Source organism: Anthonomus grandis, chromosome 5 (assembly GCF_022605725.1).
Source record: "Anthonomus grandis grandis chromosome 5, icAntGran1.3, whole genome shotgun sequence".
Classification (NCBI taxonomy): domain Eukaryota; kingdom Metazoa; phylum Arthropoda; class Insecta; order Coleoptera; family Curculionidae; genus Anthonomus; species Anthonomus grandis.
In genome coordinates this window covers 9,216,352-9,241,076 of record NC_065550.1, presented here as the reverse complement: position 1 = coordinate 9,241,076, position 24,725 = coordinate 9,216,352, and the positions used below count along the sequence as shown (strand labels likewise).

The 24,725-nt window shown below is 31.8% G+C and overlaps 1 protein-coding gene across 3 annotated transcripts in view; it reads right to left on the bottom strand.

The window, feature by feature from the left end:
* Positions 1-9,335: 9,335 nt before the first annotated feature.
* The window catches only part of LOC126736461 (uncharacterized), a 59,876-nt gene continuing 44,486 nt past the window's right edge, over positions 9,336-24,725 (bottom strand). For all 3 annotated transcript variants that reach the window (XM_050440829.1, XM_050440828.1, XM_050440830.1), the window contains exons 3-10: positions 23,494-23,728; positions 23,278-23,440; positions 20,864-21,122; positions 20,650-20,814; positions 20,391-20,585; positions 20,205-20,328; positions 14,896-14,992; positions 9,336-9,647 (exon numbers count right to left, since the gene is read on the bottom strand). In XM_050440829.1, coding sequence (XP_050296786.1) covers positions 9,495-9,647; positions 14,896-14,992; positions 20,205-20,328; positions 20,391-20,585; positions 20,650-20,814; positions 20,864-21,122; positions 23,278-23,440; positions 23,494-23,728 — 1,391 coding nt within the window. In that variant the 3' untranslated portion in view covers positions 9,336-9,494. The remainder of the gene's footprint in view (positions 9,648-14,895; positions 14,993-20,204; positions 20,329-20,390; positions 20,586-20,649; positions 20,815-20,863; positions 21,123-23,277; positions 23,441-23,493; positions 23,729-24,725) is intronic.

Below are 24,725 nucleotides of genomic sequence, written 5' to 3'. Positions count from 1 at the left end.
TACAGAGATTTTAAAAGAGATTTCACCCGTACAAGATAAAACTTGTCCATGGGCTTCATAAAGACGATTTTGGTAAAGGGTTGTAGTTTTGCTAACTAATATCCAATCTGTTAATTAATATTTGTTTCTTGGATAACTGTACGTTCCATTTACATAGTGATATAAAATAGACATAAATGTTCTGACTCGAATTTACATTTGTTTCGAAGTTTTTTTCGGATATCATATTGTAGAACTTTTTTTTATTCCTCAAAACCTGACAGGCGAGACGTACTTGTGTTAAAAAATACAATGCAGAGCCGAGAAAATACGAATTATCAAAATAATATAAAATTACTTTCATTTTAATGAAAATGACATTCACTATATTGACCGCCGGAGTTAGTCCTTAAAATTTACTTTTTTTGGGGACATTTGAAGTTTTTAGTACGAAGCCAGGTTCCATTCAAGATATTTGGGAATGGAGTGCGGTTAAATATAGACAAATAAGTAAAGACACGCTTGAAAATGTTATTATATGGAGGTAAATGGATACCACTTTCATACATTCACCACGTACATACATAGTATGTACGTGGACATAGTATGTATGCACGTCTTTATAGCAAATTAATGTTCACTTTCCCTTTATGTACGTGTGGACCCTAAGCTGTTATTCGTTTTTTTAATATTTGAAAAGTTGTTTAACTTTAGAGTAAAGTTTTGTTACTATATGGGAATTATATTGATTATTACTTTTAGAATATAATCCTTTATTATCACAATTCTAGAATTTTATTATAAAATCAAATAGGTCTTAGTATCTTATCATATTTTTATACTAGCCAAAATAAAAATTAAAGTTTCTAAATAAAAATAAAATTTATTAAAATTAGGGCCGTCAAGAATTTTTTTTTTCAAGTAAAAGTGCTAAAAATATATTGCAGAGTAAAATTTCTAATGTGTGTAATGATATAAAGCAAAAAATTCAGATAGATTTCCACCCAACCATAAACATAAAACAAGAACAATTTTGTAAATTTCACAGGTTAATAAAAATTATGGTTGGGATCCTATGGTATAGAAGCTACAATTTGCTTATATCGCCTTTCTTTCGTGGTCGACTATTTTTTCGCCGCAAGAGTACATCTTCCAAAATTAGAGAGTTTCATTGTGACCAAGATGACTTAACATTGGGAGAATACTTGGAAATTCTCTTCACAAGCTGGCTTTTCCCCTTCCTTTATCCAGGTTAGGACTATCTGGATATTAGGATCTTTCTTCTGGTCTCACAATTGAGTATCTTTCTTCTCTTCGCGCTGACAACGTTTGCAGTTCTCTGAAGAGGGTCTTCTTGATAGAGATTTTCTTCTTCTAAATTATTACTAAAGGAGTGGTGGTTAGACATGTTGTTGGTGCCATAATAAATTGAGTTTTTATCAAGGCAGATAAGCATATAGGTTTTTTTTACATATGACCTTCTTATGTTTGTCTGATGACTAGATATTATGGCACTATATTTTCTGAATTTTATGTGTCCCAAAAATTGCTATACATATATGCCAGACACCTCCCCGATAAAATGCAGACTAGTGTAAGAATTCAGTTTCAACATGTGGTCAACATGTAGTTTACGTGACTGACAAGGTCGTAGTCCACATAAATAGATTACTGCTCTCTTTTGAGTTATGAAAAATTGTTCCAAGCGGTAAGCCGCGTAAGATTTCCAGAAACAAATGCCATATCTATAGCATAGTATTTTGGTAATCGGCTTATTTAAATTGTCACTCAAACTTAAGCCGGGAGTAGGCCAAACATAAGAAGTAATAATATAATAATAAATCAGTTTATTTACACCAATGGAAAAATATTACAAAAATTCAATTTACCAGTTAATAAACAATAATCACAGAAATAGTAGTATACTCCTTGTACGTGTGAACTTATGAAACCTAAGCATATACGTAATAATAAACGTAGATAAAAATATATAATAATAATAACAATTGTTTTTTTGTCTTGGATAGTAGCTACAGGTAATTTAGATTTTGAAGAGTTTAGTATTTAATGTCTCTTTTCGGGATGTGGGTCATGTCCGAAAATTAATAAATAATTTGCTTTGTCAAAAAAAAAATTAGAAATTTTGTAGACAAAAACAGTTTTGAAAAAAAAAACAATACAAAAAGCACATAAAATATAAATGCATAATAAAATACAAAATTTAATTATAGTACATAGTCGTAGTACAAATAAATAAAGGTCAAACATTTAAATAAAAGAATATTTATAACGTTCAATAAAATTATTAAAAAAGTGGTTTAGTGTGAATAACGAACAGGTCTCTTTTGTAGTTTAAAAATTCGGTCAAATTGTGTGGCACTTTTGCACAGGCGCACTCATTTCGAAAAGATGATTTTCCGAAGTGAATGATGACCTAGTAAAGCTAGAAAACTCAGCATCGACATCATCAGAGAAGTGAATCCAATTAGTTGTTTGACATAAGCATTTAAAGAGTAGAAAATATTTATCTGCAGAAATACGCATAGAAGAGAAATAGCATAGTTTTCGCGTGTTATTTGTATTATTAAATTTTATAGAATATTCAGTACTGCTTCATGATGAGAGAAACCAGCATGACAAATAGTAGAGTTAGCGAATTCCGGATTAAAAGATGACGACTTAGGCTATACTCGTAGAGCTAGTTTTAGCTATTTTCGTACGACAATTAGTATAAATAACTGTATCATTAACAGCTTCCTTACATCTTTATGATAGTGAGATGGATCAACATGTTTATTTACAATATAAACAAGGTAATTGATATTTATTATACTTTTTATTATAACATTTTTCATAGTGGAGGTATCAATGGTAGATTAACCTTCATATGGCTAGTTTTACCTATATTACTAAAATGTTCATATAAACAATTTAAGAAACTAAAGTGCATATTCCAACAGCATGCATGGTCCCAAAAAATGCTAATTATAGCCTTTATTTAAATTTCAGGCGTGGTTTTTCTGGGAAGCTACAAATTGCTTTCGTATTCTTCACCTCCCTTGTCACATTCCCCATATATATTTAATTGGAAATTGTATTTCTACCTAGAGAAATTAAGAAAACCACTGTTATAATAACCATATGTTTTTTTCACTACTCTCTATCTCTTTTCTTTAATTTTCAACTAGGGCTTCTAGATCTTCCTCTTCTTCTTTATTCTTGAAGTCAGTCCCTATTACGCTGGAAGAAGCATAATAGCGACTGACTTCCGTTTCCTTCAATTCTCTTAATTATCCGGTAATAATCTTAATAACCTAAATCCTGTAATATTACAACTTTTATGAATTAAGATAAATATGATTAAATTGTAACATATTTGCATAAGGAGAATGTGATTTTTTCATGTACCATTGCGGACATCCTGTCTACTGTATAAGGGAGTAAAATCCTCACATCGGGTCAGGAAAAGTTGCTCTTTAGCAAGTTTAGGATTCTCTCTGGATACCTACAACCAGTAGCGTAGCTACGAATTTTAAGGCCCACGCAATTTTTGCCATAAGGTTCCCCATATTTTCACATTACAATAAGGGGAAAGAAATTTGAATTTATGTAGTAAATTTTAATTGATCCCCTATTCAATTAATTTTTTAGTCTCTTTCAAAACTCTCAGCAATTCAAGGTATTTTTAAGCGTTTAAAGTATCATTAATAAAAAAATGGTCTATAATATGATCGCCCAAAAAATTCAATTTTTGAGGATACCTACTGAGTACCGAATTGAAAACTTTTGTGCTCGTTTTCCCGAGACCAATATCGAATAACGAAAGGATTGTTTTCCATGTAATGGAAAAGAAGATAAATCTGAAAACAGAATATTTCGTAAAGAAAAATTGATATTTTGTAAAACTGTTCTATTCACCTATAATTGATATGCTGAAAAAAATAAAAACCGCAAATATCTATGCTATATCTATCGATGCGGTGTGGCCATTATTTTGGACAATGCGTAATCATCATTTCCCCAACCTGTATAGATTTTGGTTGGTTGCACACAGCACACGATGATAGACGAGTAGTAATGGTGGAAAAAAACGCAGTCAAAATTGGAACTGCTAAACATCATGAAGTATTGCTTGCAAACAAAAAAGGAATTCTGAAAGGGAAAAAAAAGGTTAGTCACATAACCTTATTTCTGTATCTTAATTGTTTTAAAAACAATTAAGATTACATTTTGTAATAATGAAAATGGCAAAGTACAAATATTTTAAATAGGAATGGATCCAAATTTTTATGAATTTTTGATAGTTTATTTTGTATAAATATAGAACTGATTAACGGAATATTAGCAACAGAAAAAAATATTAAAAAAGCCTTTATAAAGCAAGTGTTGTTGATGAAAATTGTGGCATAGGAGCCTAAGGTCATACAAATTTAAAATTATCCAATAAAATCCAATTTAAAAAAATTAGGATTAATAGTTATTTAATTTAGATATTTTTAGTATTATATAGAAGGTGAAAGCACTCGAAGAAGTACAAGTATTGGTCAGTTGATACACTCTGATGTGGAAGTCCGGTATCACCAACACCTGAAGGTTCTAAATATTTCCAAGTTTATTAAATGATTTTTCTTATTTTTTAGTAGATAAATTACTAAAGAATAAACATAAGGCATTTAAAACAATCTTGATTTCAATAAATTAATTAAAACAGGGCATAATTAATACAAAAATAATTGGTAACTAGTAGAGTTGATAATGGTGGGTAATTTTTATCCAAGATTTTTAAAGATTTTTGTTGAACTAAAGGTATTAATTTGAAATATACGATGCCTTACTCTCCACAGAAAAATTAAATTTAAGAGAGGATAAACAAAAACTTGGTTTAATTCAGGCAAATAATGGATAAATACCTGCTACAAGATGGTATAAGAGAAATTACATATCAAAAATGAGTTTTTGGAAGTGAAGTCTGGGCAGTCAATTAACCAAGGCAAAATAAATGTCATAGAAATTGAATTTCAAATTATATCATCTCAAATGAGGGTAGTAATGATATATCAGAAATCACTCGTGATGGATTTTAATGAGTGTTTTCTATAAGTATAATAAACTGAAAAACACTTAAAGGAGTATGAGACCTACATCATATCGCTTAATATCAGCAGAAGAAAATGATCCTATAACTTGAAGATGCAATAAATGATAAATAATGGTTAAAAACCACAAGAACATATTTAATATTTGAGGCGGTCCATTCCAAAACTCTTTCAATCCATGCTTGGTATTGTGTGCTTTTTATAGAAAAAAAAAGGTTAAAAGTAATTAATTTATATGACATTTTACTAATTAAATATTAAATAGTTATTTAAAAAAATAATACGGATTTAATAAGTTTTGTTTCCGGACTATTGAACTAAAAAGTTCTGCTTACTTAAAATTAAAAAAAAAACAAGTACACTTTATTTTCTTATGAATACAGGTTTATGAAACTTAAATTCTAAGATCATCGCCTTATTACATATACTCAATCTCTACATCTGAACATTCAATCATATTGACAATAGCTTTTTTTATAAAAAGAAAAATCAATACCTTCAATCTTGTTTCTCAACCAAAAAGCTCCTGTAACAATAAATCTACATCTTTTAATTTTGCTGGTTTCACAACACATTGCTTTAGGATAGGATTCAAATTCAAAAAAGCTTTTCCTTTTTTTAAAACGGATTTGTACACACCGATGTCATTGACTTTACGAATATTGCAGTTGTTCTTTTTGAATTCCATTTCTTTGATATCAAAATTTTTTTGCTTGCTGCAAATCGAAAATGCCATTGACCAGGAGGCTTTATAATTGACTCGATAGCCTTTTTCCACTGAAAAACTTCAAAATCTGTTTCTAAGTTAAGAACAGTTGAACACTCCGAAAATATCAATCTATACTCATCAGGATGAACTATGACCTCTTTTTTCTTAACTTTTTGTTCGATACGTCCAAAAACACGATCTGCTGGTAGAAATGAATGCCCTACTATGGGATAAGTTACCGCAATTTCATTTACTGCAGAGTTTGTGTGATACAACCAATACACAAGCATACCCATCATTGTTACATTTTTATTTTGACCCGGACATCCATCGCAATATAGTTTTATTGATGTTCTATTAGCCAAGTCTAGCATCGGAAGCTTGTAACATACCATTGACGATATTTCGTTGGATCCCTTAGCGCACATATTTTTTGTCCATGTATAAGCAGCAGTCCTGGATTTACACTAGGGGCAGTCGGGGCAAGTGCCCAGGGCGGCAGAATTTTGAGGGGCGGTAAATCTCAATAAAGAAAAGAAAATATTTTCAACGGTTATACTTTTGTTTGTTGTTTATACTTACTACAAAACTTTTGTACCATGGGGAATGTTTACATGTCAAATATTAAGAGTAAAATTTGCTTTAATGAAGTAAATGGAAGGACTGATAAATACTTTAAAACGTAAACTAACAACTGGCAACATCTTTTTGACGTTTTTTGACCCAAATATCTATTTTTGCTTCTGAATGCAAATCCATATTGATAGTAAATAATGAACTTTTTCAATATAATCTAAATTACTTATTGAAAAGTTCATGCATACATAAAAAGCAGACGCGTCTTTTGATGAAAACGACACGCTCATATACATCTTTAGATTTCTATAGCTGTCAGATCGTTTTTCGAAACAGTTATCGAAACAATAATATTTTCATTGTCTACATGATTAAACAAGTCTGTAATTAAAAATCCGTCTCCATTTTGCAATTGTACTAAATGACAGAACATTTTACATCTTTCAATTCTTAATAAAAAGTATTTTTCTCCTGTTATTTTATATATTTTTTTTCTTAACCTCCCTCGTGATAAAAAAAAAAGACGAAAGCAAATTATATTTAATTGGATACAAATTAATTTCTAAAATAAGGATTTTACCAGTATTTCAATATGATAGTTTTAGATAATATGCAATCTAATATTCAAATTGATCTAGCAACCGCACTCGTCAGGACAATAAAACATATATAAACACCTTAAAAAAAAAAGAATGATAAGCTAGGATGTTGTATTACCATAGAGGTCAGATACTGAGTTTTCCTTCAACTACAGTAGTACGGCACGTTATTATATAAGTAGTGTTACAGATTTGTGAATTCTTCTTTCAAGTTCTTCAAAAGTTATGTTAGTTTTTTTCTTAAAGTTAACTTAGGTCAAAAAAGGAACGTTTGACTCTTAAAAGTGTAAAAAAAAGATGGAATAAAAATTTATTCATTCAGCTTATTACAGATCGTATGAAGCAAGAGATAGATCGAACGATAAAATATAAGTTTCTTTACATACAAGTATTTTTATATGTAGAAACTTGAATAGAATTTGCTACTTCTAGATCGTTATTGATAAGGCACAGTTCACAGGCCAGATATAATCTTGTCACTTTTTACTGTTTATTTTGCTATTCCTGTTTTGCACAAAACACAATAATATGTACATCTGTGATATAAACGTAAATGTACAAAATAAATCAATTGACCAGAAACAAGTAACAAACCTCAGCATACGATTTTACCTACCCTAGTTTCGCAAGCTAAAATCACCTCAAAAAAAGGGCGGCATTTTTTGTAAATCCGGGCCTGATATTGAAATTGAAAAGGTAAAGTTACCGAGAAGAATAACCTGATTGATCTGAAACACGAGGCAAGACCATATTTTTTTTGGCAATCAAGTGGATAATTTCAATGTGTTTTCTTCAGGTCTTTTCAGAGGTTTGTCAAACCCCTTAGCTTTTAATTTGTGCACTCGCAACGTGCATATTAATTTAGCTTTATGATTGGTATTTTTCTCAGTAGTAATTCTGCTTTTTAATCTAATTCATTCGGAGAATGCATCGGTAGCAGGACTCTTGAAGCTTATGTTAACATCTTTAGTAAATATTTCCCTGAAGTAGCCATACTTAACTACCAAGTTTTGATTTTCATCACAATATATTTTCTATAGTTGCCATGCAGAGGTCACACGTTCTGACTTGTTCCTAGTATAATGTGATTGGACGTATTTTAGTTTTAGAAAACGCCTTTACTTTTTCTTTCTTATCCATGTATTTTCACTTATACTATCTCCTCCTCTATTTTCTCTGGGTATTAAACTATGCGACAGGTAACGTTTTGCTATGTTCTGAACCTAAAGTTCCCAAAATTGTTGAAAAGGGCTTACTGCAAATTGCCAAAGTTGCATCTTTAGTTTTAATAAAATATGTCAGTGAAACCGTATTATTACGAGTTCCTTTTATACGACGTGGTCTTTTTGAAATATTTTTTTATGTTGTATGTTTAAGGATAAAGTTATCTTTCTCAATTTTAGTAGTATTTTCGTAAATTTTTTAATGGAATCTTCGAATATACTGCATAGACAAGTTCTCGCATGCAATTTTTTTTTATGGCTACATCTTGGATAGCTAGGTTAAGTTTTAGGCCTATACCTATGACAAAGACTATACTTCTTAAAGTATATTCTTTGTCATATTTTACAAAGTCAAGTGTCAAATCTACAAACATGCATCAAGCACATTACCTTTCTAGTTGATTTCTGGTTTTGGTCCAGTTCGAAGGATTTCGTAACTTTTTTCGACCTTCGCCAGGTGTAGTAAGGTTAATAGTATTTTAAATATCACAAAAATTTCAAAAGTTGATTTAAAAATAGCTTAAAATATAATACTTCAAGGAGAACAACACACTAGGCATTTAATTAAACGGTGGGCTAAACTAGACTAAAATAGTTTTTTTTACAAGAATAATGTGCTCTCGAAGAAAAGAGTTTTGATTACGTCTATTATTACAATGACACTTATTGTATTGGATGGAAACAGTTTTGAAACAATATTTACGTTGGATTTAATAAGTTTTGCACCTGTTATTACTTTTCTTAGCTTATTTTTTTAGGGATTTAAAAAGTTTTGTGGCGATATAGTTACGAAATCATACGCACGTTGTTTTAAAGAAGTTAGCAGCACCAATATGTCAAAAGTGAAAAGTTTTTGACAAAAAGTTAATTTAAGCAGTTTTGTAACCGCACATCTCATTTGTTTCTCCCCATAGAGCAAAATTTAAAATATATATCTAGGCGGTCGATTTAGCGTCATCCATATGCCGTAAGAGTATTACGCATATATTCGTTTATAATAATTCGTTTCGTAAATATAATTCGTTTCATCGAAGTCGCCGATAAGTTCATTTTTGCAATGAAGTTAAATATTCGAATTAAATGTTGTCAAATTTTAATTTTTATTTACGAGTCGATTAGTTTAGGTTCCGAAAGACCGCCCCGTCACTAATAAATAAAGCTAAATATTTTACTGATTTTTGATTTATATAAAAAACAACTTAGCAACATAATTTACTTAATAATAAATTTTACTTGGTAAAAACATTTTTCTTAAGGCTGCCTACAAAAAACTTTTACATGAAGAAACTCTTATTATAGTTTAAAGCCTAAGCTACTTAAGTAAATTTCTCTTCCCCTTACAGACTCGTACATGCGCCTCCAAGTCTTTGTTGGACATTATAACACAATCACATATTTGACAAGATATCCTTTGAGTGTATACTGCTTGCGGAAACATTTCTTCTCCACAGGTTGCAGCATGTTCCTTTAAAAAAAGAGGAAATATAATAACTTATAATATAAAGGAAAGAAATATAATAACTTTAAATGTAGTTTGAAATTTGATTATCATTTTTATGTTTCTCAAAAGTATACCGGATAATATTTAGTATTGGGAATTTTTGGGAATTTGGGGTTTTCGGACCCGTTGTCTCTGGGTATGCTTTGGAATTTAAGAACTAGATTCTTATAGTCCTATGGTTGGAACCTTTGGTGTGACACTCAAATCACAAAAAAAAAACTAAAATTAAACTACTTACAAGTTGTCTTATATACTGAAGATGTAACTAATAGCGCGAAAAATGCAATGAAGCATGATCGAACAAATCTTAAAAGGGATTGGACCTGTACCCCATAACAGAAGTCAATGAAATTAGCTATTATTTACAACTGCGTCATCCCGACCAATAACCAGAAACCTAAGCGTTAGAAAATTTTACAAAATAGTCTGCAGAGCAAGCTAATCCTTACTAACTCTTGTAATAATTCAATTCAATTCAATTAACACTACCAGTAAACTACATCCCGTTATTCATTAATCCCAACTGGGCAAATAAATTTTACGCAAAGGATATAAAAGAGATATAAGACTGCTTTCGGCCAATAGGAGACGGGATACAATCCCGTAAAAAATAAATATCAGCTCATATATATAGTACTCTTATACCACCACAGATCTTCAGGAATTTTTTCTAAAAGTTTAAAAACAAATTTAAATGGCAAGAGTACTTATGTATGTACAGGGTGGGCCAATTTAGACGTTTTCTTATGGGAAGTCATGTCCCTGTTAGAGATAAAAAAATTTTGACCTACATTTTCCGGGCTCAAATTTTAAAAGAAGTTTATTGAAGCAAATGAAATTTTGCTATGGCAAACAGTTTGGCCGCTAGAGGGCGTTTCTGAAATTTGGTCATTTTCGTTTTTCGGCTATGGCTGTTGTGTTTTTAAAGATAAATGATTTCTGTAAAGACTTTCTTATAGCACTTTTGAGCGCTTAACATGCTCACGATATTTAAATTTATACAGAGTGCTTCATTATTAAAATTTTTTTTTTTTTTTTAAATGGAATGCATATTATTTTTTTGCATTTTCTTGTAGCCCTTAAAATTCCCTTTTCAAATATATATAAAACTAATAATCTAAATTTAATAGTTTACGATATATAAATAAATTTCTTAAATATTAAAAACACGTAGGTAATGACCCGCCATTTTAATCGCGTAAACGGAAGAGTAGGCGTGTTTTAAACTGCTATAAGTGAAGCTTAATATTTACATAAACAAACTTGTTTTTATAATCTATGTTTTCCTTTGTATTTATATTTTGATATTAGAATCCAAAAACGTATCAATTTTTCAACAAATTCCATATGATTAGATGTTTTATCAAATATAATGAGAATTTAAGGGCCTGCGATATCAACGTCCTTATTAATAATAAGTGCAGTTATTTAAGACACTCAAAGATTAAAAAAGGACGTTATAGGTTCTGTATTTTTTATTTGTGATACTTCAGTAAGCGCTTTTAAAAATCAAAAGTAAATTAAACAATAGCTCCTGTTTTATTAAATATTAATTATATTAATGGACAAATACAGTTATAAAAACAAAATAATACTGTAAAAAAATTAAAAAAAAAAAGTATTTATTTATTTATTTATTTTAAACTTAGAATATGAACTAACAAACAAAAAGTAAAAACCAGATTTTATTTTTTTATTGATATTTTAACTAAAACTGCAACTCTATATATTACGTACTTATAACAAGTGTTCAAACTGAGCTCCTTCCTGATCAATGCACCAGCGGCTACGTTTTTCAACATTATCAACAGCGTTTCTTAATTCAATATTTGTTATTGTTGCAAATGCATTATGTAAAGCTTCTTCCAACATTACTCTTGAAGTAATTGGCTGTTGGTATACCAAGTCTTTTATTCTTCCCCAAAGATAAAAATCTAAGGGTGTTAAGTCAGGGAATCTAGGCGGCCAACGTATTGGACCTTGATTTCCTATCCACTGCTCACCAAACTGCTCATTTAAATAATTACTGACCATTCTAGAATTGTGCGGTGGCGCACCATCCTGCTGGAAAAATATAGGATGCCTCTGCTGGGCTAGAGGCAATTCCTCTAGGAAGCGCTCAACTTGCGTTTGCAGAATTTGTAAATATCGCTCTGAATTTAACTGTCCATCATAAATATAGGGACCAATAAATCTACCACGAAATATGCCTACCCATACACTAAAACTGTAACGGCCTTGATTTCTTACAGCCACCGTTGCGTGAGGATTTGCTCGAGCCCAGGTATACCTATTATACCTATTAAAAATGCCTGCACTACTAATCGATGCTTCATCCGTCCAAATACAATTGTAGCCAAATGTTGTATCTTGACCACACTTTTGCAAATACCACCGACAGAATTCCAATCTTCTATCACGATCCGCAGGAAAGAGATGATGAATTTTTCGGGTTCGATAAGCTTTATACCTATATTTTTTTTAAATCCGTCTTGCAGAGGTCCTTGGCACACCAGTTTCTACTTCCAATTTCCGGGTGGATAGATTAGAGTTATTTTCAATTGCGCCCAAAACTGTTATATCCAATAGTTCTTGATCGTCATTTATATTATTATTAGCATTTCTTCGCGGTTTAGCAAAAGAACCAAAATTAATAAAGTTTCTTTTTAATTTCTCAAACAGCGTACTATGTGGCTGCCCCCGTTCTGGATATCGTCGTTGATATAAATTACAGGCCTCTCTTGCATTTTCATTACATTCAATAAAACATTTAATCATATCGAATTTTTCATAGTTTTGATACATTGTGATTATCACATAAAAGAAATACAAAGCAAAACAGATTATGAAAATAAGCTTGTTTATGTCAAAATGACGTATTACTCAAAGCAGTTTGACAACCGCCTACTCAACCCTTTACGCAATTGTTTCACCCGCAATTGTGTCACCCGCCTACTCTGTTTTTTAGGCGTTTTAAATGGCACGGCATTATAATTTATTGATACTTAAGAAATCTATTTATATCTCCTAAACTAATGAATTTAGATTATAAGTGTTATATATATTTGAAAAGGGAATTTTAAGGGCTACAAGAAAATGCAAAAAAATAATATGCATTCCATTAAAAAAAAAAAAAAAAAAAAAAAAAAAAATAATAATAAAGCACCCTGTATAAATTTAAATATCATGAGCATGTTAAGCGCTTAAAACTGCTATAAGAAAGTCTTTACAGAAATCATTTATCTTTAAAAACACAACAGCCATAGCCAAAAAACGAAAATGACCAAATTTCAGAAACGCCCTCTAGCGGCCAAACTGTTTGCCATAGCAAAATTTCATTTGCTTCAATAAACTTCTTTTAAAATTTGAGCCCGGAGAATGGAGGTCAAAATTTTTTTATCTCTAACGGGGACATGACTTCCCATAAGAAAACGTCTAAATTGGCCCACCCTGTACTGTTTTAGTCATGTTGACTTCAAGGCCATTGCCCATATTCCGCTATTAGCTTCCTTCTCATATACTGTAGGTGGTCATATTCTTGGGCCACCATTATTTCATCATCTGCGAAGCATAGGGTATATAGTGTAGTTCTATTTAATGGGATGCCCATGGCGTTACATTTTCTTTTTCATGATTTAAGTGCCTGTTCTAAATATATCTTGAATAATGTACTTTCTGTTGGAATCAGCTAAGAAGCAAATTAAGTGGTCTGTACCTGATATTCCCGCCCGGAATCCTGCCTGTTCTTTAGCCTCCATTTTACGATATTCCAGCTCGATCTTTTTGTTTACAATTTTTACGTATATTCGGCCAAACGTACTAGTAACGGTAATCGCTCTATAATTATCGTAATCATCCACGTTCCCTTTGTATGGATTGTTGATATTAATTATGTTTTCCATTCTTTGCGGTCATTCCATTTATGCATTTTTGAAATAGGATTGCAACATGTTGATACAGTTTGTTAGTTCCATTCTGCCGAGATGTTTCCAGGCCATGGAATTTTTTCCATTTTTCAAACATTTGCATACTATTTTAACTTCGTTTACAGTTAATCTAATTGGGCATGTTGGATCACTTGGACATTTTGCCGTTACTGTTCTTGGAACTAGGCCCTGTCGCCCTAGTAGTTTAGAAAAATACTCATCTCTTTTCTTTTTTCTCTTAGACACTTATAATTTTCTAGCTCTCTGCCCACCTAGAAAAGCGTTCACCCTGATACACCTGGCTTCCCATGTTTCGTTTTTTTTCTGGGTTATATTTCTCCGTACTTTTGTTAGGGATTTCTTGTATTTTGTTTTATCTTCATCGGATTTTAAGTTGCAGAAATGGGTAAAATCCATTTATTCGTAGCTCGTTTTGCAAACTGTTATTAGTCGCATTCCATTGTCATGGACCACTTCTTCGCCGAATGGGCCAATGGTCTTGTCCTTTTGGTTCTTTCCTGTTCTTTAGATCGCCGTCTAGATCTCCCAGCAAGACTATTTCTCTTGCGTTTCCAACTGTTGTTATTACTCGGTTAAGTTACTCAAAAAATTCATCTCCTTCCCAGAGACTACACAGTCGTGTACATAAACACATAGTGTTTATCCTTTCCTTCACCAATAAAGAATTGATCATAGACTCTCCGAGCCTTTCTTATCTCTATCTCTTTCTGTTTGATTCTGTTAGCACCACTAGATCCAAGTTTTGTTCTTTAATCTCAGATTCAGTATTTCGTTCATTTTCTGGGAGATAAAATAGTTGCTTCCATATCCACCATTCTGCGTATCAATGAATCCAATCAGTCTCTTGGAATTCTTCCCAACAAGGAGATTTTTCAATTTCAATTGCAATAATCAAATTAAGTCAGTTCGTTTAAAAGGCAGTTTCCTCTTTAACGTACATCAAAATTGTGAAATTGTCACCAATCAAGAAAAGATCCGGACCGATGAACCTATTAAGCAGCCAAGCAATGATTTTTAAAAAAATTATGACCTGATCGAAGAAAAATCTTCAAGCTTCAAGATTCACCTTCAAGCTGGATAAACTTCATGCTGTAAAACATTATATGTTGCAAAATTCGCCGTTTTATATTTAAGTGCTAATAAAAAAATATATGTACAGTTTTTATATTAAATAATAAAAATAATTTCAACCTTTGTTGAATTAGGAATATAGCATAATTCTTAAATACTCCTTTCATCCTCTTAAATAATTTATTACAACTTACCTCAATTTCTCTCGATGGAAACGAAACTGAACAGAGAGGACAAGGCGTCATATTAGCATTTCTTTTAGAAATTGCCGCTTTTGGTGAATGTGCAGGCCTGAAAAATATATTTAAATTAACACATTAGTTATTATTAAAATACCTTCTTTAAAATATAATTAATATCAAGATATTAATAAACGCTTTTTTATAAATATTGAAAACACTTGTTTCTGCTTTAATTTTGTATAATTTTTATGAATTAATTAATAAAAATATATTTCAAAAAATAATATTGCTGAATAAAAAAATAGAAAAAGTTTGCTCTGTAATATTTAAATAGAATCTCTTTAATATTTAAATAGAAGAATCTTATTTTACAAATAGTAGATTGGCTAATGAGACTTTAGCATTCCTCTCTTAGACTCTGACGCCCTAAGAAAGATTATTTTTAACTTAAAGTCTAACGGCAACCGGTTCGGATGGAATATCAATGAGAGATCTAAAGTTGTGTCCATTTCCATTGAGCTTGGTCATTTTGCAGAAGTCCATAAAATTCTTTCAGAATGCCAGTCAGGATTTCGCTTGGGGTATAGCACAAGTACTTGTCTTACAAAAATATTAAATGATGTTCGCTCCAATGAGTAACAGAAATCTGGCACCTGCATGGCTCTACTCGACTTTAGTAAGGCCTCTGACATGGTAATCACTTGTTCCTAGCGAAATTGCATTATTTTGGCCTCTCAGTAAACGCTGTAAAATTTTTAATAAATTATTTTAACAGTCGAGTTTCAAGTGGCCATTCCCAGAGGTGCGGGCATCACAAAACGCAAGTTATAGTGCTAGGAAGTAAAAACATCAGAAGAGATGTTAAACATAATTTAAATATTAGCATTTCATGTAATAAAAAGTCCAGCTGTCAACCAAGCAAAAAATCTCGGTATTATTATAGATAATACTGTTACTTTTGAGCCTCATATTAAAATAAAATTAAAACCTGCCTATTTGCGTCTTAAAAATCTATATAAGCTGAAAAAATATATTCCCTCTAGGCAAAGTATTTGTTGTGTGACACTTTAGGTCTGTCTCTTTTTGATTATGGTGACACTGTATACAATAATTATTTGCTGTCATACGTAAAAAAAATGATACAAAAGGTACAAAATACCTGTCTAAGACTTTCTTTTAATATAAATTTTAGAGAAAACATTACACCGCATATGAATAGAGCAAATATTTTAAATATGAAAAACCGGAGAAAACTTCAGATGTATAATTTTATTTGCTGCATTATAAATAATAAGACTCCCTATTTAAGAAATATTTTAAGACTTGCCAGTCATATTCGCAACAATAGGTTTAATCACAAATTTTTAATCCCTCAGCATCATACGGCATCATTTCAACGCTCATTCTCTTTTGTTGCTGCGCACTTGTGAACCAACTGCCGGAACAGATCAAAACACGTAGCAAAAAAGGTTTCTCAAAGCATATCAGATTAAAGTTACTCTATGAACAAGGTTTTCAGGCTTAGTAGAATCATACATATCATTAATAACACGACATGCTGACTTCAGCGTCATATTATATTATATTATAATAATCTTTTTTTTTTCTTCGCTTTTCCCGCGGCCAGGCTACCCTTATTGTCGCCCCTCGCTTCTGCCTCTCTAATTGCTCATTTTTTTTCATAACTTAACATTATATTTCTTGTAATTGTTTTAAATTCTTTCATAGAGTAAATACTAATGATAGTGCTTGCATCGGCCATGCATTGATTCTTCTTTTAGGTTAGTTTTTATTTAGAATTATTTAGCTGTTTTGTTTGTTATGTATAGGATAGTTCACATATGCCTTTCTTAATATAAGGAGCATGTGAAGGTTTTTTTTTTAATCGATGAACTGTCCTTTTTGTCATGCTGCCTTCTTTTTTCATAAAATTTATTTTTTTTTTCTTTTGACAAATAAGCGATTTTGTATTATATTGTTATTGTAACAACTATACTCTATAGAATTTTTTACACATCACTCATAACACTCCTCTCCTCTCAAATTTTAACGTCCCTCTAAGGCTAATTGTCACCTTAAGATAAGGCGCCAGTCGGATGATATTTACAATTTTCATCTTCGTTGTCGGACGTCGCTGGACCTGGTACCTTTGGTATCTTTATGGAGCTTGCTTACTTTGCTCTTTGTCCGTCGTGGATTATATAACCTGACTCTACCTTCAAGATTAAAACCAGTAGACATCTCCTTTATGTGATCATAACGTAATTCCATTGTGTTACTTTCCGCCTGAAGTTTGTTTCATCACGCCTCTTCATGAACCATTTGCAAACGCTGTTATAGATAGATGTTCGACATACTGGTTAAGGATTTTAGCCTTGTCAGGTCTCCCAGTAATACTGTCCAAAGGTAAACGAAGATCATATCCCGAGGTTTTTTCTGAGTTTTTTTCAATTGACTCATGGATAGAAGACAAATACGCTAATAAGAATGATTGTATCCCAGTTAGTTTCATAGAGTTTACAACAATTTTCCCAATAACTGGCATATTTGTTGGAATACTTGAGACTGAAAGATTTTTCATCCATGGTAATTCGTTCAAAGGTGCGCAACACTGCATTACTTTTCCTTCAGGTTCGAGTTCTCGGACCCTTAGCTAAAGAATATTCCTCGCACTGTCTTCACTAACGTTCAACATTTTCATCGTTCAGCATTCTTAGGTCTAAAATTTCCTATGCATTTTACCACCAACAGCTGCTAACTTCTGAAAACCACATTCAAAGAAGGTGTTCACATCTGTTAAGATGTGAAGGTGTTCACACATGTTATCTGCCGCTTTACCAGACCTTTTCTTAATATGCCAATTTTTCTAACCAAAGAATTCCATTAAGCCTAGTAAGCTTTGAATTTTGTAGATTTGTCAGGCCATGATCATAGATTGGAAATGGCCATGATCATGGATTATACTAGTCTACGTCTCACTCCTGTTTTCAAATTTTATGAGAGGACAGCTCCAATTCTAACATTGCTCGTATCTGTATCCAAAATAAACATTTGTCCAGGAACTGAATACGTTAAAATTAAAGATGTGCACTACTCCTTTTGGTTCTTGGAACGCTTCTTCAGAATCTGCTGACTAATTAAATACTATTTTGCCGTTGGCGACATTTTGTAGAGGTTTTGCAAGGTAAGCGAAATTTCATACAAATCTTCTCCAATATTTATAAAGGTCCATAAAGTTTCTTAACGGATGTTTGTCACTGGATCGTGACAAATCTGTTTTTGATTGATTCTACTTAATTTGGAATAGTTTCGACACCGTTTTCTGATATACAGTGAGGACGCGCAAGTTGGAACAAATTCATTTAAAATTCAGGAGTGTGTTCGAAAAAAAAAGAGCGATTTTTTCTCTCTTTTAATTCTTCTAAACTTTCAGGTTTATCAAAATAAACTTTAGATTTTAGATAGCCCCATAGATAAAAATCCAATGGGGTTAAATCTGGCGACCTTGCTGACTATTCAATAAAACCCTCCCTTCCAATCCATCTATTTGAGAAAATGTTGGTAAGGTAATCTCGTACTGTTCGCGAATAGTGTGGGGGGCGCCACATCCTGTTGAAACCGTATCGAATCTGCCGGTATAAATAGGTTTTCACCATTTTGATAAAGTGCAATTAAACTAGGTACTATCTGATTTTGAAGCAACTTTAAATATTTTCCAGAGGTAAGTGCGCCCTCAATAAAATAGGGACGAACAATTGACGTGCCCATACGTTTAACTTCTTGGGATATTGTGTGTGACTTTCCATACTCCAGTGTGGAGTTTCTGGTGCCCAATAACGAAAATTTTGCCTATTTACAGAACCATTAAAAAAAAACTTGCCTAGTCGGAAAAAAACAATCTTACTTAAAAATTGTAGGTTTACATTACATTTATTCATCATTATTTCGCAAAACTCTATTCTGCGGATGTAATCATTTTCAATAAGGTTCTGAATTAAATGAATTTTATATAGATGCCATTTATTCCTATGCAAATATTTTAGAATAGAACACATGATTTACTAACCGACTTATTTGCAGCAACTTGTCGAGTTGATTTATGTAGATTTTCTTATAAATGGAGTAAAATATCTAATTTTCTGTTTTTTTGGAAGCGTGGGACGGTCCAGGTCATATTTGTCTCTAACATGACCAAAATCTCTAAACTTTTTTTCAATTTTGCTTACTACCGAACGTGTAATAGGCCTCTCCGAGTACTTGTTGTTAAGCAGATCGCAAACTTCGGCCTGTGTTCGGGTCTTGTCGCCATATCTTACCATCATCAAAATTTCAATTCTTTGTTTTTCAGTTAAACGCGCCATACTTTTAAACTTTGCAATTGCACTTGACACTTACTGACATTTACGTGAAGCAATACATACTGTTTCCATGCGATTAAATGGTGGCAAGGTGTTAACAATCAAATATACCTGTTAAAAAACTATGAAAAAACATGTTTGAATATGCTCAAATGTCCCAAACAGTTTATTAATAATGTTAGTATTAGGTATAAGACATGGTATACAAAATATACTTAAAATTCTATGCAGAATTCAAAAATGGAATAAAAAATTGGTGTTTCCATTTAAACAATAGAAGTTTATGGTCCTTGCTTATTTTTGGTTCACTCTGTATATTAAAAAATCGCAAGTTCATCAAAATTCATCGACAAAAAATAAAAATTGACCTGTCCGACCGTTTTTTTTTCGAACACACACCTGAATTTTAAATAAATTTATTCCAACTTGCTCGTCCTCACTGTAACGAAAAACTTTATTCAAAAGATTAGATACAGAACGCAAGAGAGTAAAATAAAAAAAGAATAATTTATTTAAAATTTATCTAGACCATAAAAACTATTAACTGATCGACAGCAGCAATATATCAAGTAATGCTTTACTCCAAAAATACTAAAAATAAATCCTTCCCCATAAAACTATTGTATAAGCAACTGAGCACCGAGCGAACACTAAATCAGTCGGGTCAAAGTCCAGTGGAAGCCAACTTTTCAGAATTCCCTTACTTTTTTAGTAGGTACATCTTTTTAATGCATTGGAGTATGTATCTGTTTGTCTCAATATACGTGTTAATATGTAAAGATGTTGACAAATATTGAAAATTATGTACTTTTATACTTTAATATTTTAATTTCAGAGCTGTGAGAAGGTCTCCAAAACGTTAGCTGTTATGTTAACGATGTTGTAACGATATTTAAACACAAATTTAATATCAGAAAGTCATGATATTAATATTTTACAGTTTTTTCCAATATTTTTACTTACTTTTTTACTGAAGCTGCCTTTTTTGCGGACCCGTTCACACTTGTAACCTTTGATACGTCTGATATGTTTAGATGCGGCTTTTTAGTAACTATGTTTAAACTTTCTAATGGATTTACCGCACTATCTAAAAAGAATCAGTGCCCTCCGAATAAACTACTAAATCGGCAAAAATGTTGGTTCTCTTACCCGCATTTCTTTTTCTTCCATTAACAGGTCTTCTTCCCGGCAGGGGTGGTATTATTCTTCTTTTTTCAACAACATTTTCATCATTAACAAATTGATCAGGTTCAGTTTCCAACGATTGCACTTCTACTTCTAATGAATTCTTAAACCTTTCTATTTCATTTTCCTGTCGCTTTTGCTTCTCAGTAACTTGTTTTGCTGAAAAAATCAAACGAAAATATTTTTGTAAAAAAGTAAAACTAATACGGATTTCATGATTTACCAGCATTTAAAAGAGCATTTGTCCTGCTATTTCTAGGACTACCTTTCAGCAGGGGACTTCCGCTTATACTTTCATTATTAGATACTCTCTTTTTTTGTTGTGGTTTCGGGCTTTCTATTATGGAGCCTATAGAATCTCCCATAGGCTTGTCAAAAGCATCTGGATCTATGAATACGATTGAAAAATTTAAAAGAACAAAAAGTACCCAGTTTACCTTTTTTATCCAAAAAACCTCGAAGCGTAAGTTCTTCGCTGCTTACTGTACTTTCTGGAGACTCACTTCTCTTAGTTTTCAGTTTCTGACTCCGATTAGTACAATTTTCCTTATTATTTTCGCCAAAGTTACATTTTTTATTAGAGGGTTTTGTTATCTTAACATTTCCTTTGATAAGCCACTCTTCATTATTTTTGTCGTGATTCGCGGAAGAAATTGAATCTTGGCTTGAGTCATCTTGTTCTTCATACGAGAATATCTACAAAATTGCGAAATATATTCCAATATTTAGACAAGGTAAAATGTCGATCAGATGCAGTCAATCCGGTTCGTTTTTACGCAGAACGATTTTTCAAAAGACTTAGGTTGAAGCGTTGAAGAAAACATCGGGTTATTTGGTTTTCCTTTTTATAATGTACAGTGCATTCGTAAAGTGGTAACTCAATAGAAATTAAATGGAACGTTTCTGAAAAAAATGTCCGAACCCGTCAAATTTTAATTTTAATTCCGATGTCAACAATATATCGTATTATTAAAGCGCGAGATGTTGTGTAGATCATTCCTTAAAACGGAAAAAATGTAACCAAAAGTTCCTTAAAGTTTATTATTCAACTAAAGATGTTATTCGGCGAGTCGTTTACGATTTTTACAAAGCAAATTTAGTGCCAACATCAGAAATGATTCGTGATAAATTAAGTATGTACCCAAAAATTCATACAAAAGTTTGGAGACACTTCGAGGCATTTTAATAGAGTGTGGATTTAGGCACAAAAAGTTGGACAATAGAATGATAATTATAGAATCTCGTCATATAATTGATTTGCGACAAGAGTATTTAATGAGTATAAAATAATATAGAGAATCAAATCAAAACATTTATTTGGGCCATTATATGAGCCTTGGTTTAATGCCCATGATGTGGTAAAATATGGTTGGGTAAATAATTTAAAAAAATGCGTCTTAGATACTCCATGTTCCAGGGGAAGAGTCATTATTTTGCACCTACCAGCGTGCATAAAGATGGTTTTATACAAAATGCACTTCTTGTAAAAATAATTGCCAAAAATATTTCTCAGTCATCTGCCGATTACCACGAAGACATGACTGCGGATTTGTTTGAAAAGTGGTTTTCTGAACAGCTTCTGCTTAATATTCCACAAAATTCAATTATTGTAATGGATCATACCGCTCCAGAATCCCGAACAAAATTTCTAATACAGCGACTAAAAAACAGGATATACTACATTTTATGAGAATTAAAACATGGAAATCCCAGCAAAACATACCCATAAAAAAAATTATTAACCATTACTAAGAGACATAATTTAAAAAGCGAATACGTAGTTGACAATATTGGCAGATCATATGGGCACACAATATTAAGATTGCCACCGTATTACTGCGTATTCAGTTCAATTGAAATGGTATGGGGAACTATTAAAAAACGCTTAAGAAAGTGCAACAGTTCCCCAACGTTAAGTATGGTAGTGATCGACAATATTCGCAGTCATTAGTGGACTAGACAAAGATGTATGGAGAAATTGTGTAGAACGTGTAATAAAAAAGGAAAATGAATATTTAGTTTTGCCACCGATACCTCCAGCGATAATTGAGCCTGACCAATATTGTAACTCGTTCTGAAATTTCGCAAGGAAAATAGTTTCTATAAAGCGAAGGGGGAACAAAAATAATCATATTATCTCACCCTTATCTGCAACCTCTTGGACAGGGTGAGATACACCCTTAAAATCCGAAATAAAAAGGAGGGTCGAGTGATACATTATCTTGAAGCTCTTAAAAAATGATAGTATAATTAGAAGCGGCCGTAGGTAAACATTGAACTAAATTTAAAAGTATCTCTTTCAGATTAGAAGTTCAATTCGAAAAATTTTCAATAGGCGGTACTGGTGGATTTGTGTGAACCAAATTTTCGAAAAATGCTGCACCGTTCTTAATACGTTTTTTTATCCTTAAATTTAATCAACTTAGTTTTTGGCAAATTTACTTGGCTCATTCACTGAAAAGGGTTCGTAAGATTTAAATGAGGATTGCACATATTTGTATCTGATGACGAGAAAGGAAGAAATATTTCATTGAATAAAACTTTATTATCATTATATATAGACCAAATTATAAGCAAATATTTCGTGGCACTAATAGTTACTTGAATAAATTATACAGATTTATATTATGTGTTTAAAACTTGTTGTATATTTTAATGTTATTCTCATTCAACAGTTTTATATTAAAAGCATCTTTAGGATATCAAATTTATTTTTTATTATCAAATTAAACTATAATTTAACTCTTAAATTATAGTTAATGTATTTGTAGGTTAATATTAGCCAAAGGTATAATAAGTCAATATAAGGCTACCGCTCTGAGTATGCAAATGCGTGGAAACATAAACTTACCTTTCTTTTCGTTATTCTACCAGACCTAGAAATATATGTAGGAAGCTTAGAAGCATCCTCATTTGGGTTTTCAACCATATCCGTTGATGTTTCAGAATCTAAGCTAGAATCGAACCCTTGAAACACAGTGGGCTTGCCTAGAGGAGCTCTTATACTAGATAATCTAAAATAATAAATAATCAATGTATGCTTAAACTTGAATATTCAATCCATTACCTTGCATATTGGGCTTTCACTTTTTCAACGTTTCTATGGTAGTCCCTGATAATATTTATTTTCATTTCGGTACTTCCTATTATAAAACTTTTAGTGTTTTGAATCGCTATATACTTAAGGTTGTGACAGGTGATTTTTAACGTGTTTTTATTAGACTTATCACTTTCTGGCATATCGTTAAAACCGATTTTATTGATATCCTTTAGGAGGTCAGCTTTCAATTTTGTTTTTATTTCTAAATTAATAAAACATTTCTTTTAAGTATAAGTATGTTAATATAAGCCCCAGGGTATAATATTTTAAATACATAACGATTTTAAATAAACCTCTCAGGTTTTGATTATTTAAAATAAAATTAAAAACTAAATTAAATTTAAAATTAGATAAAAAAAATTAAAAACGTTTATGAAAAAAATGAGAAAATTTAAAGAGTTTAAAATTAAGAGTTAGGCCGTCGTCCCACCAAAGATACGCGACGGCGACGCGAAGGCGATACGATTTCGCCTGGACACATTCAGACGACATGCAGTGGCCCCACCAAAGATACGCGTTTCGTGTTTCCTACGTTTAGTTGTTCAGTTTAGTTCAAAATGTCATCGGAGTGAAGACGAGGATGTGGTTGCAATGTATTGGTATTTGCGGAATAGAAAAAAAAAATAAAATGGCAAAAAAAAGAAAATGGTGTGTGCATCCTTTTATTGAGAAAAAAAAAAGTTTGTTGCTGCTAAGGAGCTGCACAGACAAATCCAGTTTAGCATTTTGTTGTGCCATCATAAACAAAAAAACAAAACTTCGATAAATGAAAAAAAACGCCAACACACACAGCTTGATTGTTGCTTCGCAACTGACACGTCCAGTCTCCCGGCAACACGAAGGCGACACGCTTTTGGATGTGTCTTCGGCGCAGCGTTGGTGGGGACAAAATGATTTTAAAGCATGGGTTCGACACGAAAGATACACGCTGGCGACATCGCAGAGATATGGCGTCGCTGTCGTGTATCTTTGGTGGGACGACGGCCTTAGATATTAAATAACTAAGAAAGGCAAATTAGTAAAAATTCTGAAGTAATACTAAAAGAATAGTAGTCCAGTTGGTATATTCAAAACCTAACAAATTGTTGTTTTTAAATAAATTATGCCATTTATCTTCAAAAATCAATATCTCTTTAATAAATTAAAATAAAAAAAACCATTTAAGAAGTTGTTCAAAAAGGCAGTATGCTCATGGTATT